At 37.6% G+C, this 13,919-nt stretch overlaps 1 protein-coding gene across 1 annotated transcript in view; it reads left to right on the forward strand.

The window, feature by feature from the left end:
* DROSHA (drosha ribonuclease III) overlaps positions 1 to 13,919 on the forward strand; it is a 63,612-nt gene that overhangs the window by 12,280 nt on the left and 37,413 nt on the right. Inside the window, exons 9-13 of the mRNA XM_088525026.1 lie at positions 1,812 to 1,883; positions 3,445 to 3,526; positions 5,237 to 5,311; positions 8,621 to 8,790; positions 13,029 to 13,153. Coding sequence (XP_088381152.1) covers positions 1,812 to 1,883; positions 3,445 to 3,526; positions 5,237 to 5,311; positions 8,621 to 8,790; positions 13,029 to 13,153 — 524 coding nt within the window. The remainder of the gene's footprint in view (positions 1 to 1,811; positions 1,884 to 3,444; positions 3,527 to 5,236; positions 5,312 to 8,620; positions 8,791 to 13,028; positions 13,154 to 13,919) is intronic.

The following is a 13,919-nucleotide window of genomic DNA, read 5'->3' on the forward strand; positions in this document are numbered from 1 at the left end:
GAAGGTTTTCAACAGCAAATGATGATTGTCCTGCGGACCTTTGAACACAAATCAATACCATATCATCAGCTTCTGTTACTAACGGGGTCCTAGGCATAAAGCTCTTTGAAAAGAATTTGTCTTGCTGTCCTGAGAAGATTTTTGGCAACATGAAAACTATTGTTTGAGAGACATTGTGGAACATATTGGATGCAAGCGAGGTACCCGAGGGTAGCAGAAACAGTGTGGGTCATGTTTGCACAATTTGAAGTCTTGGCTTGCACACTGCTGTAGATCTGTGACACTGTACTATAACTTCTCAGTAATAATTGGCCTGGTCAGATACTGGGTAAAATGTTTCTTGCAGTCGCAAAAGGAAGTGTAATTTTCATAATGTAGCTACCAAAGCCATCTGATAGTACTGACCAAATGTTCCTTGTATATTTAATACTGTATATGTATCCTTGGTTCTGTATGTGGAACTAATTCAGGTAGATTAGAATGTGGTCACTTCTCTGAAGCATTCATTTTCTACCTAAATAAGAGAAATATTTTAGACAATCAGAATGTCTTGCCTTTGTTGAACTTGCACAGTAGAAAACAAAAAAGCACTCCCTTTTATTTATACCTATATTTATTTATAGATATATTCATACGTGTGTGTATTGTGTGTATATGTAGTATTTTAAGCATTGCTGATATAGCAGCTTTCCTTCCTTCAAATTCTGTGAGGCATCTTGTCAACGTTTTTGTATTTGTTTTGGCAACATTTAACGTTAGAAAGGCTTTTTTTAAATCCCAAACAATGCGGTTTGTTCTTGTATTGGTTTGTGTTTTTTTTTTACTTTAGCTCCTTAACCTCTAGATTATCTTGATGCAAGGGTGTAGTCAGCAGTTGGAGAAGAGTGACTACAGCAGTTGCTGATGGAATCATGTCATCAGCAGCTGCACGTCGGCAGAGTAACCAGATGTTTGTTTAGCAGTGGGCTGCAAGGAAGATGTGAAGAAAATACTGTGCCTCTGCTGAGTGTGTGGATTTCGGTGCATCTCCAGTTGTGTGTGTATACTGATGAAAAATAAAAGTCTTCAGCTGCTTCAGTTTCATAGGTCACTGGAATGTTTTGAGATTCTGTTATGTTTGCAAGGGCAGTGAGTAGTAGAACTTCCTAACAGCTGCAAGAGTCTGTAGTGTTTTAGAAATTTAACCTTGTTGACTGAAACAAAAAAGAATTCCCTTTAATAATAAAAAAAAAGTGTTTCAAAGTCCATTACATTTCCAAGCATTAGTAATATGAATTATTTTAATGTTTGTCTTACCAGTTAGTATAGCAAATGTTTAAGAATATTTGTTAGATAACATTTGTGTAAACCTGTAAATCTCTCCAGAAAGTTGCTGCATTCTGTTTCCATCTCTTAAAGCTGCATTTTAGGGCAGTATGCAGTCAGTGACGTGCTAAAAACACTTCACCTTCAGGTCACTGTATCCATCTGGCGTGTTGTATCATCAACAATAAATTTACCCCCAACTAAACATTCCCAAAGCGAGAGAAGAAACTGATTTACCGAGCTGTGCCTTTTCTAATCAGAGCTTGCTCTCCAGTAGATGGCATTATTTAATCGTCCTTGGCTGCGCGGTGGCAGAGGTGGGGATGAGGCTTCCCTCGCGCTTGCTGCAGTTCTGTCTTTTGCAGGATCTCATTGTGCAACTGTTATTAAGTGCCCTCTTGATCAGACAGTAATACCTGTGCACTCAAAATGGCATTAACTATAGAGTTGATGCTGCGTCGCTTTTTGTGCTGAATCTCTCTTTTTCTGCTTTTTTTTCCTTCCAGATTCCTTTATGTAAAGTAATTAGATTTAACATTGACTACACCATTCATTTCATCGAGGAGATGATGCCTGAGGTAAGAAGGGTAATTAGTCAAAAGTCAGAGCTGTTGGTGTGTTTGATGGATTAAGGTCTACAGAATCCTCTCCCGTGAAGTCCGTCAGGGACTGGCTGTGTCCTGAGTGAGGGCCTGAAAGGGGATTTGCACTCACAAGTACTAGCACAAATCCGTCTACCCAGGATATCCTATGTTATAATCCAATATGAAGAACTGCTCATACCTGTAGCTTCTTTTCAGTTTAAGCTGCGCACCGTATGTGTCAGCTGTTCTACTTGAGAGGTGAGTTAGGCATTATCCTTCTTTTACAGATTAAAAAAAAAAGATGTATGCTGCTGAGGTGCTGGTTTGCAAGGAGCACATGAGTCAGTGGCAGAGCTGAAACTTTGTGAAGCCCAAATGATAGCTTACCAGTAGTTAATAAAACCTGGTGCCAAAACAAATTTCCTATGGATATAAACAAAGTAAATTCAGTTCATAATCTGTTTTTTATTACAAAACCAGTCTCTGATGAAGCCAGTTTGTGCAGTAAATTGCTGGCATGGAACAGCTGTGTGGGTAAAGAAATACCCCTGTATATTAACTACAAAGATAGGATCAGTGTTTAATTTAGTCACATATATTTACAATTTTTTCTAATATTCTCCTTTTCTTTTGTTGCTCAGCAGCAAATTTATCTAAGTATATGCAAGTATGCAAGAGCCCCAAAATTCCCTAACATTATTAATATGATCAGTCCAATTCTTTTCTTATTATTGAATATGCTGTGTAGTCTCCAAATCTTTCTCTAAAATAATAAATGGACAGTAAAAGAGGAAATTCGACTGTCTGAGTCCTCGTCCTTTAGCTGCAGCTACAACACTACTTGCAAACATTACTTACTAGAGCATTTGTGTGAAAGAGATTCTCATGTTGCATTGTTTGGTTTGGAACTTATGGAGAGCTTTATATACATCCAATTTATATCTAGCTGGTTTTGTTTTTTCAGGAAGACTTTTTAAAGGAATGGTTTCTTCATTTATGACTGAAAGCTGCGTGCTTTGGACTAGCTGCTTTCCCAGTTGATGAAAACCCCTTTGAAAAAATTTATTTTATTTATTTATTTTTCTGCTGGCTCCTAAGGTCATAGTCTCCTCAATCTGTGGTGTACCAGTTTGTTGCTGCAAAGGTGACTGTGATATCACAAATGGTTGTAAGTTACTAGAATGAACGTTTAGCAACAAGAATTATGAGAAAGATCCTTCTTAGAAGTATATCACCTCCTTAGTTTACTCAGTTGAAAGAGTTTCGGTGCTGGTGAATTATTTCATAGCCTCAATAATTTTTGGCCTGCAGAGTGAATTTGGACATTTAATTAAGTTTCCTCAGTATGTATTATGCATTGACAATGCTTTCTTAAGTGACCACTGTGTTGTATTGGATGGCTACAGATACATCTGTGATGCTGCCAAAGTCTAAGGTCTAAAGACTGGCAAATATGAAAAAACTTCTTTTTTCTTGATATATTTAACAAATTTTGAGTGGCATTATTTATATTGTAGTATTACATAATTACATCTGTCTTAATTTTTTTCCCTAGAATTTTTGTGTGAGGGGTCTTGAGCTGTTCTCTTCTTATCTATTCAAAGATATTTTGGAGCTCTATGACTGGAATCTTAAAGGTAACTATTTTACTTTGAAAACACAGAAACAGGTAATCACAGCTTTAGTAAATGGGCCTCTTTTTCTTTTTTTTTTCTCCTATATAGGCTCAAAATAACAAAGGCAAATGCTGTTTTAAGTCAGAGGGACAGAGGAAGTTCTTTCTTGAAGAAGGTGAAATTAGCAAATTTCCCTTATGTGGGTTATGGAACAAAATACGCACAAATTTGTTATTGTGTCCTGAAACATAAACTCAACTTCTTCCTTAACCCAAAATCACAGTGAGGCAGTGTCGAGCGCCTCACTAAAGTGAAGAAGGGCAACATCCACTGCTCTCCTCTCGCCTACCCAATCAGACATGCCGTCACGGAAGGCTATCAGATTGGTTAAGTGAGACTTTTCCCTTGGTGAATCCGTGCTGGCTACTTCTGATCACCTTCTTGTCCTTCATGTGCCTAGAGATGGTCTCCAGGATGAGCTGCTCCATCACCTTCCCAGGGTTGGAGGTGAGGCTGACCGGCCTGTAGTTGCCTGGGTCCTCCTCCTTGCCCCTTTTGAAGACTGGAGTGACACTGGCTTTCTGCCAGTCCTCAGGCACCTTTCCTAAAACCCATGAGCTTTAAAAGGTGATGGAGAGTGGCCTAGCAGTGATGTCCACCAGCTCCTCTAGCACTCATGGGTGCATCCCGTCAGGGCCTTACACAATCTCTAACCCAGTCCTCTTCTACCAAGAGGGATCTTTTGTTCCTAGAGTCTGGGATTCCTGAGGGCTGGCCTTAGCAGTAAAGCAAAGTAGACACTCAGTAACTTTGCCTTTTTGGTATCCTTTGTCAGGTGAGTTCCTGCCCTATTCACTTGTATTTCTCTAGAGGCAACTCATGAAAGTGTCATATAGACACCATACAGGGGTAAGTTGTAATTATAGCTGAATGTGACACCTTGGCAAGGTGAAAATTTATCTTCCTGATGAGACTATAGCAAAGGAGAATGTAAAAGATGAGCCTTTAACTGGTCTGAGAGAAAATCAAGAAAATTTCAAAGGAATTTCGTTTTAGAATCTGTAGATGTGTTTTGGTGTCTTGATTTTGTACTTCTTGTTAAATAGGTGAGCATGTAAGCGTCATGTATTTTGTTTGGTTTCCTTGGTTTCATACTAAATTTATTCTTTTTTTTTATATCACTGATTTTGTTTGTAATTTTAACAGGTACATGTTATTTATTTACTTTTTTTTATCGTGCAAAGCTTTGGATAATGAAATCAGAAAGGAAAAACTGTAAAGTAACACTGGGATGTTTCATTGTTACCTCTGTCCATTATTAAAACAAAAAACTATTAATTAGGAGAGAATAATCAAAGCACCAGTGTTTGTGCTTATGTCTGTATTGTGTTGCGATCTGAATTCGTTGATTATATAAACAGATTTTTTTCTTTTCTGTGTCACTCTCTTAAATAGAACTGTATTTTTGTTTGAGTCTTATTTTTCTTTATAAAGGCTATCGCAGTTTCCTTTGAAATTGTCCATGGGGAAGCTTTCATTAGAAGCTGTTATTCTGTTGCTTTCTGCTTTGCATTTTACCACATTTCTGTATGAAACTTAAGCGCCTAATATTTATCAGTTCATAGTGATTTTATTTTGGACAGGGTTTCTGTCTTCTCCCTTCTTTGTTAAATTGCTATTTTTTTTTTGCTAAATTGCTATTTTATTTATTTATTTATTTTTGTATTCAAGGTCCTTCGCTTGATAACGAGTCTACTTGCTGCCCCAGATTTCACTTCATGCCGCGATTTGTGAGATTTCTTCCAGGTAATGATTCTATTATATAGTTTTATGGAAATGACAACTTAATAAAAGGAGAAGCCTATTACAGGTGAAATGATTCAGTTGGTGCAGCAGCGTGGTGATTCCATCTGAATACCTAAAACACTGCCTGACGTTATGCTCAGATAGGCAGGACAAGTCTTGTGTCGACCCGGTCATTCCTGCTTTGTCCTGCCATGGAGCTGTGGGGTTTGAGGAGCATCATTTTCTGCTGTCACATATGAAACCATCTGTCGCCTTTGCTCTTCAGGATGTTGTGCCAAGTGATTATATAAGATTTTTGATACATACTTTGAGGGTCAGCACCTCTGAGCCCTGAGTTGTACTGATGGTTGATTTCTTTATCTTAGTGCAAGTTTAGATCCTGCAGCTCACAGTGTAAGACAGAAAATAGCCATTTCGGTGTGATTCAACCCTAGCCTACCATCCAAGGACAAGCTTCAATATGAAGAGCATTATGCTCATTTTGAGTGATCAGCTTATGCAGGCATTTAACACATCCTAAGATAGTAAGACAGACTTTCAGTTGGTATAAATGTCATGGCTCCACTGCAAATGTGTCCTGCTGAGGTGCTGCTGGTGATTGCTCCAGTGGCTTGGGTGGGCAGGAGGAGATGTTCAGCTGCTGGGCTGGGGGAGCAGCTGAGACACGGCGCAATCTTCATCAGAAGGACCATGGCCTGGAGATGCACCCTGCACTGGGCTTTGAAACTTAGTGGGAATATTAATTATAGCCGTAGCTAAATGAGGTTTGGCTAGCTACTGTGGAGAGCACTGATGGCTGCGTTTCTAATTGTTGTGCCTTCCTGGATGCACAACGCTATTCAGTCAGAAGCAGAGCTCTGAGGCTTGCTAGCAAGCATCGATTCGGTTCTGCTGAGGCAATTTACAAAATAAGCCATCAAGCCACATGTGGCTGATTAACTTGACCTCATCACGAAATGAAAACAAGTTTGACCTGCCTGCATTGTGTAGCTTGAGGGTGTTTTCCTGTTAGTTTGGGCTTTTATGTTCCATTTTGTTTTATTTTAGTTGGAAGTCACTCTTTCTGCGCTGTTAGATTGTTTATTGACGGGAGAGATAAGTCTCTGTCTGTGTGCTCCTGTCTGCTTCCTTTTTGAAGTCCCCAGCCCTTCAGCTCTTAACAAAAATGGCTTTTTCTTCCCCCGTTATTTTCTATGTTCTCTTTTAGCAATTTTATGATAAATACCTATTTAATCAAGTTTGCAATGCAGATAATTTATTTTCTGAGGTGTTCATAGAGATTATTAATTTCCAGAGAGTGTAAATCTATGTCCTTCAGGTGTGTTTACAGAAGATTATTTATCTGTATTTCTTCGAAGAAGATATATTAGTGCTATAGATGCCCATACATCCGTCAAGTGCCTCCTTAAAGATGGAAAAGAATTGCTGATTTCCCATCCCCTCTACTTTCCTTTCTAATTTTTCTCACACAGTGACAAGAAGCCCTGCTTTGTGATCTCAGAATTTGTGAGAGTTACTTGCAGACACAGACATTGGACTCAATCTGAGCTTTGAACTAATTGCATTAGATTTGCTGAGTGCCAAAGGTACAGCAAACACAGAATAGTTGTCTTTTTTTTTTTTTTAATGATGTGTATACTAGAGAGCAAGAGACTATAGAAGACTGTTTGACTTCACAAAGATAGTATGTTTTGACCCAAGGAAGGTCAGGTCTCTGAATTCCTGTTTAGCATGACTGTCCATAGCAAGCTCTCCTCTTCCTGGCAGTAAGTCACCTTACACATACTTTTTTATTGGTTACTGGACATGGGCTCTCTCTTGCTGAATGATATAAACTAGTAGTTGCCAAAAGTGTAAACAAAAATGTTCTAAACATTATTCTTTCTTTATTTCTAAGATAAACTTGACAATTTTTAAAAACTGTTTTGCTATTTAGGTGACCAATATGACATTCTCTTTCTGCCTCTGTAGATATTCAGAAGTGTTTTCTCTCCTAATTCTTGCTTGGAATATATTTTCCCTTTGGTAGAGTCCACTTTGTAATTAAAGTGATGCTAAATGTTTAAGTGGTTGCTAAACCAACTTATATATCATTCTTCCTCATCTTTTCTATACTGTAGTGCTGTAATCCGAGTTAGAGAAGTGCATTTCCCTTCATGTTCATTGTAGAGGAAATCATTTCCCTTCATGTTTGTTGTAGAGGAAATCATCTTAAGCAGCACTGCTGTGTTGCAGCAGCTCAAAGAGGCTTTTTATATGTGCCTAATACCACATCCCCTGTGCTGTGTATTCTTCCCCAATATAATTTTTAGGCTTTATCCAAGTGTTCTTTTTTCTATTCTTTTTTGTGTGTGTAGTGTTAGGGAGAATGTACTCAGTGGCAGGACCAGATTGCTTCTGCTTCCTGTGGAGGGGAAATCAGTGTTTGTGCTTCTGTGGGCTTGAATTTACAAGTTGCCTCCAATATCTACTAAAGTCCCTAATAATTTAAGGGGGATATCTGAGAGATTTGTGACAAAATTAAAGCTCCAAGGCAGCATGTCTGTCTCTTTTTGGGCTGACATACTGAATTTGAATGGTCGGTATCTTCACTGGTCTGTCAAGACCATTGCCCGTTTGTCTTTGCTGTTTCTGTCTTTGCATCTGCAGCTGGCTGCCTGCAGCTAGTAGGGTGTTTATTACGCTGTCTTCCTTCACAACAACAGCCTTTGCTGTGCGTGTTTCCTGGGGTCGCAGGAGTGTTGAGCAGTCTTCACCTGTCTTCATTCAGTTAGTGACAGAAGAGAGCATGAGACTCTTCAGTCTTCATTGCTGCAAGTATAGCACATAAGCACTACAGATGAGCTTGTAGTGCCAAGATAACTTAGTACATTCACTTAGGAGTATGCTGTAAAATTTTTGAGTGTTCCTTAAAAAAGCCACATAACTTCCTAAAAGGCTTTTTAATTGCTCTTATAAAAGGAGTGATGAAAGTGTGAAAAGGAAGACATAACTGGACAATGTAACCTGTTGTTCTGTCTGTTCAATTTAAAGTTATTCAGTTGGAAATTCCAGCTTTGCAGTATGATGAAACTGTTGATTTTGCTACCGCTACCATTATTGCCTCTAGTTTAGCAAAGAAGTGTTTATGTATCTGCACTATTCATCAATAAAACATTTGCCTTTTATTTGTCAAGTTGCTTAGCCATTTTGCATTTTATTTTGCTCATCTGAATATTTTTTGTTCTGTGTATTTTCTCCTTTTCTAATACTTCAGGAGCAAATAACTGAAATGTGATTTTTTTGTTTCCCTTTCATTTTCTTTTTAAGATGGAGGGAAAGAAGTACTGTCAATGCACCAGATTCTTCTCTACTTGTTACGATGCAATAAAGCTCTTGTGCCTGAGGAGGAGATTGCCAACATGCTTCAGTGGGAAGAACTGGAATGGCAGAAATATGCAGAGGAATGCAAAGGGATGATCGTTACCAGCCCTGGCATGGTAGAGCAAATAATTCTGATTTATGAACAATGATGCATGCATGTTTTGTTTCAGAGAGTCTCCTATGGGCTGAATTGTAAGTGGAAAAGATGACTGATGACAGTTTGCAATAGGAGAAGTGAGTTGACTTGTTCCAGCCCTGGCAAGAATTGCACCCTCTGCCTTCCTACTGAAGGACAGGTTTCCAGATGAGCCCTGTTTAAATGTGCACATTAAATGAAATAGCCATATTTTAATTATGTGAAACCTTAGTTTGCCCCTCTGCTTTCATATTCTTTATGACAGTCTTTATCTGCATGATCACATTCTGTTTTCTGTGATGTAGGCCCAGAGAATTAGTAATTATTTTAGCTTTTCTTTCATCTTCCTCTTTTGAACCCCAGCTCTATTTAATGTGCTCTATCCGGATTCTGCCCTGAATAAGTAAAAGGTCTTTTCTGCCTGTATGTTTTTTCATCTGGTTGCTATGCTGCTCTCACTCATACCAAAGAATTTCATGTGTATTAATGAATGCATCCATTAATTTTCAGTGCCAAACTTGAAACCTCTATAGTTTTATTATTTTTGGAAGAGTTAGTATTTTAAAGCATATGTTCTCAGAACATAGCTCCTTTCCACTCCAGTATTTATGCAAATTTAGCCCATTTTTCTGAATTTCATACTCTGAAAATGAGCACAAGAATAAACAGTATCTACTAAGAACTGCAGGGTTTTATATACGTAATTTGGTCAAGATCACAACGATGGCATGTCAGCAGTAGAGGTGTATCTTGGACTTCATATTTTAGACAGTCATCTGGCTTACTCAATTGTAAGACCTTTTTCCCTTTTTTTTTCTCTCTCTCTTTTTTTTTTTTATTTTCCTCTCCTCTCCCCAACTTCATTCATTTTCCTTCCTTGCTAGTTGCACAATTTCTCAACTTGTCCTGAAAACCTAAAAATCTATAACCTGGAATCACTCCTAAAGGGAAATACAGTTTGCTTACTGAAAAACCTGTCTCCTCATTTTACCAGAGGTGGTTAAAATTAATTCTTAAATCAGAATGTCATAACAGAAATTGTTAGGTTGTTTTAACTATTTAACTTAATGTTCCCTGTGGCCTTCATGGACTCCTCAGTACAAGGGACAAGGTAGCATAGCTTCATTCGCTGATTTCTGCCACTAAAAACTTGGTCTTTTTTGTTATTTTTGTATATTCTAGTATAAAGTGCATATAATATGCTCCTTTTTTACATGAGTGAAAGACCTGTAAATGTCTTTATGCACAAGACTGCACTCTGTGACTGCTAGTGTTAGTTGTAGGATTTTGTGTGATTTTTACCAAACTTAGCATTCTACAATACATATTTTTTAGAGATATAGATGGATATCAAAATATAAAAACATGAAAGAAATTTTCAACACTTTGAAAGAGTCATATTATAATGCTGTCTTTAAAAGGCGTTTTTCCTCTCAAGAAGGTTGTAGTGATTTTTTTTTCTCCTTAGTCTATGGATTTTTTTTTCAGTTGAATGCAGCATGTTTTGTTGAGTATAAACGTAAGTGAGAAATAGAGAATGAAAGTACTTTCTGTGCATCTTACCGCATGTTATAAGATGAAACAGTTCTATTATGGAGACAATGTGAAACTGTTTTATAAAATGACAGCTCTTCAATTCAATTTTATCTACTTGACACAATGAAGTAAAACACTAGATTTTATTTTGCTGCTTTCCTCCACAATACCACTTCAGAAATAATAATTTCTCCTGAGAACAGATCCAGTTTTTCTGAACGTGTTGCTTTATTTTAAAATGTGAGGTGTACATATGCACAATGGAGAAAAGAAAAAAATGGACAAGTATATAAATCTCATTTACTTAAACAACTAACAGTAGATCTGCATTACTTAAAACAGTTAAATATGTTCATAGTATTCTGTTAGTTCTTGGAAACTTTGTTTGGGAAGAGATTTAAAGGTGAATAGATTTTGATCTTAATATGTTACTCTTTCTAAAATGCTGCTGCTTTTTTTTTTTAATTAGTAGATGCATATATATGTATACATCCATACTCGCATGTATATTTATATATTTTAACACACTTTTGTACTACATCTATGTCTAGTCCCACCATGCCTTTTTTTTTTAACAAGGAAAGCCTTGACAAGCTTTGGAGTAGGGAACAAAGATAATGGGTCTCTGCTCCATTAGAATTTCCTTCTTTTGGGTGAGATATTAAAAGCATGATTCTGATTGTTTGTGGTTTGCTATGGCACTCTTGAGAGAGCGATAAAAATCTGAAGAAAAAAAAATGCATTTTATTTGTAGTCTCTCTCCTGGTACATAGTTTATACTGTGTTTGTGTATGGTGCTACTTAGGCTTAATTTTGTTTGTTTAACCTTCAGAAGCACCACAGAGATGAAACTGGTCTTCACTGTGCTAAAAACTTACTCTGTTTAAGTTGAGCGTCTCCATAACCATCAGGGACGGAACAGTTGTAATAAATCTTTAACAAGGAGGTCTTTGTCCTGGTTGTTGTTTGGCATTTCTTAAGAGCCACATGACAGAATGCCCAAACACAAAGACGGAGCCATCTAAGTAAACAAAAAGGGTCCAGTTTTAACTGATGCTGAGCCCACACATTTTGCACAGGCCTTGGAAGCTCCCCTCCATGTCCCACCTCTGAGATTCAACATTCTTCTGTGTAGGTGTCTGAAATGTGGAACATTTGAATAGAAAAGTGTTGGCTGTACTTCCTTAATACATTGATTCTAATCAATATATTGAGGGTAGTGATTGCCGGTTATCCTGTTAATCAGCTTTTGCCGCCTTTGTTTTCAGAAAGATCACTGTTACATAGTAAGGCGGGCTCTGTGTGTGTATATGTGCATGCCTGAAAAAGAACACGGGTAAAAAATTCTTCTTTTCTAATATTAGAATTCACTGTCCCATTCCTTTTTTATTGGAAATACTGTCTGGAAGAACTATTCTTTTTTTTATTAGCTTGCATGGGCAAACTGAATCTTGGATTGCTCTATATAATCAGTTGGATAGATGAAACTTTATCTTTTGTCATCCTGTCAAAAGGGAAGTTGATAAGCCCTTCTCCCCTTGGAAAACATTTATCTGAAAAGTCAAAGTTTTAGATAAGTTTTTCAACAGTAGAGGAGTCATTTGGCCACCTGAGGAGGGTTACCTTTCCTTCCAGAATTGCCTTCATTTATCCATGCAGAAAATTATTTCTGTAAATAGTTCTACAAAGGTGGTTTGAAGGATTAAAGCTTTGTTCTCGACACGGTTTGTGGTGTTTTGTTAGAAGAAAGTCTGAAACTCATCTTTGAGAAATTCTCCATGCTAAATTGACAGTTTTGAGATGCAGGTAACCAAAAGTAATGCCCTTTTTCTAGAACTTTAGACAAGCAGAAAACATTGGCTTCATCCAGCTGATTGCATGGTGGGGCGTAAGCAAGCACATAACAAAGCAGCTTGCAAGGTAATGGAGAACGTGTTTACTTGGAGACAAACTGTCTCCACCTTCAACTGAGTTGTTAAATATGTTTGGTAAGCAAACGAGAGCTCTGCAAGCAGCAGGTCTCTGGCAGTGATGTGTAATTACTCATTTTCTGCATTTCTAGAGGTGAAGTGAAAGTTGCCTCCTTCTACACTGTCCTTTTAACTATAAAGAGAACTTCAGTTTTGAAGTATAAAAAGGACAAAAGTTTTCCTCATTATACAAGACTGTGTTCCTTCCTGTATGTGTCAGCCTAGGAGCCTTTTCTAAGAGTGGCGTGACAGGTTTTTATGCCACTTAAGTCTCTGTGATTGAATGGATCTAATAAAGGATTTACTTACGATGGATATTAGGAATAGAACTAAAACTAGAGGGCTACCTAGTGAAATCCTCAGAGGTGTGGGAGCTTGGGTACCATGACGCTAAGCCTGATGTTATTTCCAGTGTGATTCTTGATCAAGGAAAAGGTGCTGTAAGTTCTCAGAAAATAAATAAATATATTTCTGCACTTGTAAAATGAAAATAAAATGGCTACCTTTTCTTTTCCAGAGGAAGTCAAGTCAGTTAACTTTGATTCAGTCATTGCCATTGGCAAATATTGACTGTGGTACAAATGATAAATTTTATGTTTATTTTAATAAGCTTGGAGTTCTGCTGCTTCTTGCTTCCTGGGCAGTATGGGCAAGGGACTGTACGTTTTCCATGGAACTGTTGTTAATTAGGTGAATTTTGTTTTCCTCCTAGAAACCCAGCTCAGTTCGTATTGATCAGCTGGACCGCGAACAGTTCAATCCTGATGTAATTACTTTCCCCATTATTGTCCACTTTGGGATACGACCTGCTCAACTCAGTTACGCTGGAGATCCTCAGTAAGATGCTTTTTCTTCAATCTCTTGTTTGGAAATTAATTACTGCTGTCATTTGTGGCTTAAACAGGGCTTGTTTATGTGCTTGTTGAGTCCCATGAAAAGCTTAGTGCTTTCAGAATTGGACACTAGCTTTTGTAAATTAGAGAATGTGAGGTATAATTTATTTTACTGGTTAAATTTGGGATTTTCCTTTGTAAACTTCAGTTTTCTGAAGCAAGTGTGCACGCACAAGCAATATTAAATTGAGAATATTTCTGAAGAAATATTTGGAGAACAGCCCTTCTAGGTCAAACTGAAGGTTTCTCTAATTCCATGTTGTTACTCTCAGTGGGCAGTGAGGGATTTTTAAGAGGAGAACAATGTAACAAGAAAAGCAGAAAAAATGAAGTATTTCCCCACATGCCCAGAAGTTTGTAGCATATGAACTTCAGAGCTACAGGATTTTTTTTTTTTAACTGCTGTGAGTGGATCTTTCTTTGTCTGAAATCACTGTTTGAATTTATGCTAGTGGCAGTCAGAAGGTTGCGGATAATCCTTTCCCCAAGACCGTGGTGCACTGTATGAAAAAGGACTTTCACTTATGTTAGGGCTCTACTTGATCATTGTATTAGGTGCTCTACGGGTCTTGTATCTAATAATGAATAATATAGCAATTTTCTGTTTGCTTTCTTTGTGCCATTGTGCTTTTATGCACTCTGTCATATATTTCTAAGTTTTCTCTTTTTATGACTTGAGAGGTCAAGTCGATTTCCTGTCTCCTAGCTCG

Source organism: Tinamus guttatus, unplaced genomic scaffold (assembly GCF_059628265.1).
Source record: "Tinamus guttatus ecotype Peru unplaced genomic scaffold, ASM5962826v1 Tinamus_guttatus_pri_ptg000222l, whole genome shotgun sequence".
In the NCBI taxonomy this organism is placed as follows: Eukaryota; Metazoa; Chordata; class Aves; order Tinamiformes; family Tinamidae; genus Tinamus; species Tinamus guttatus.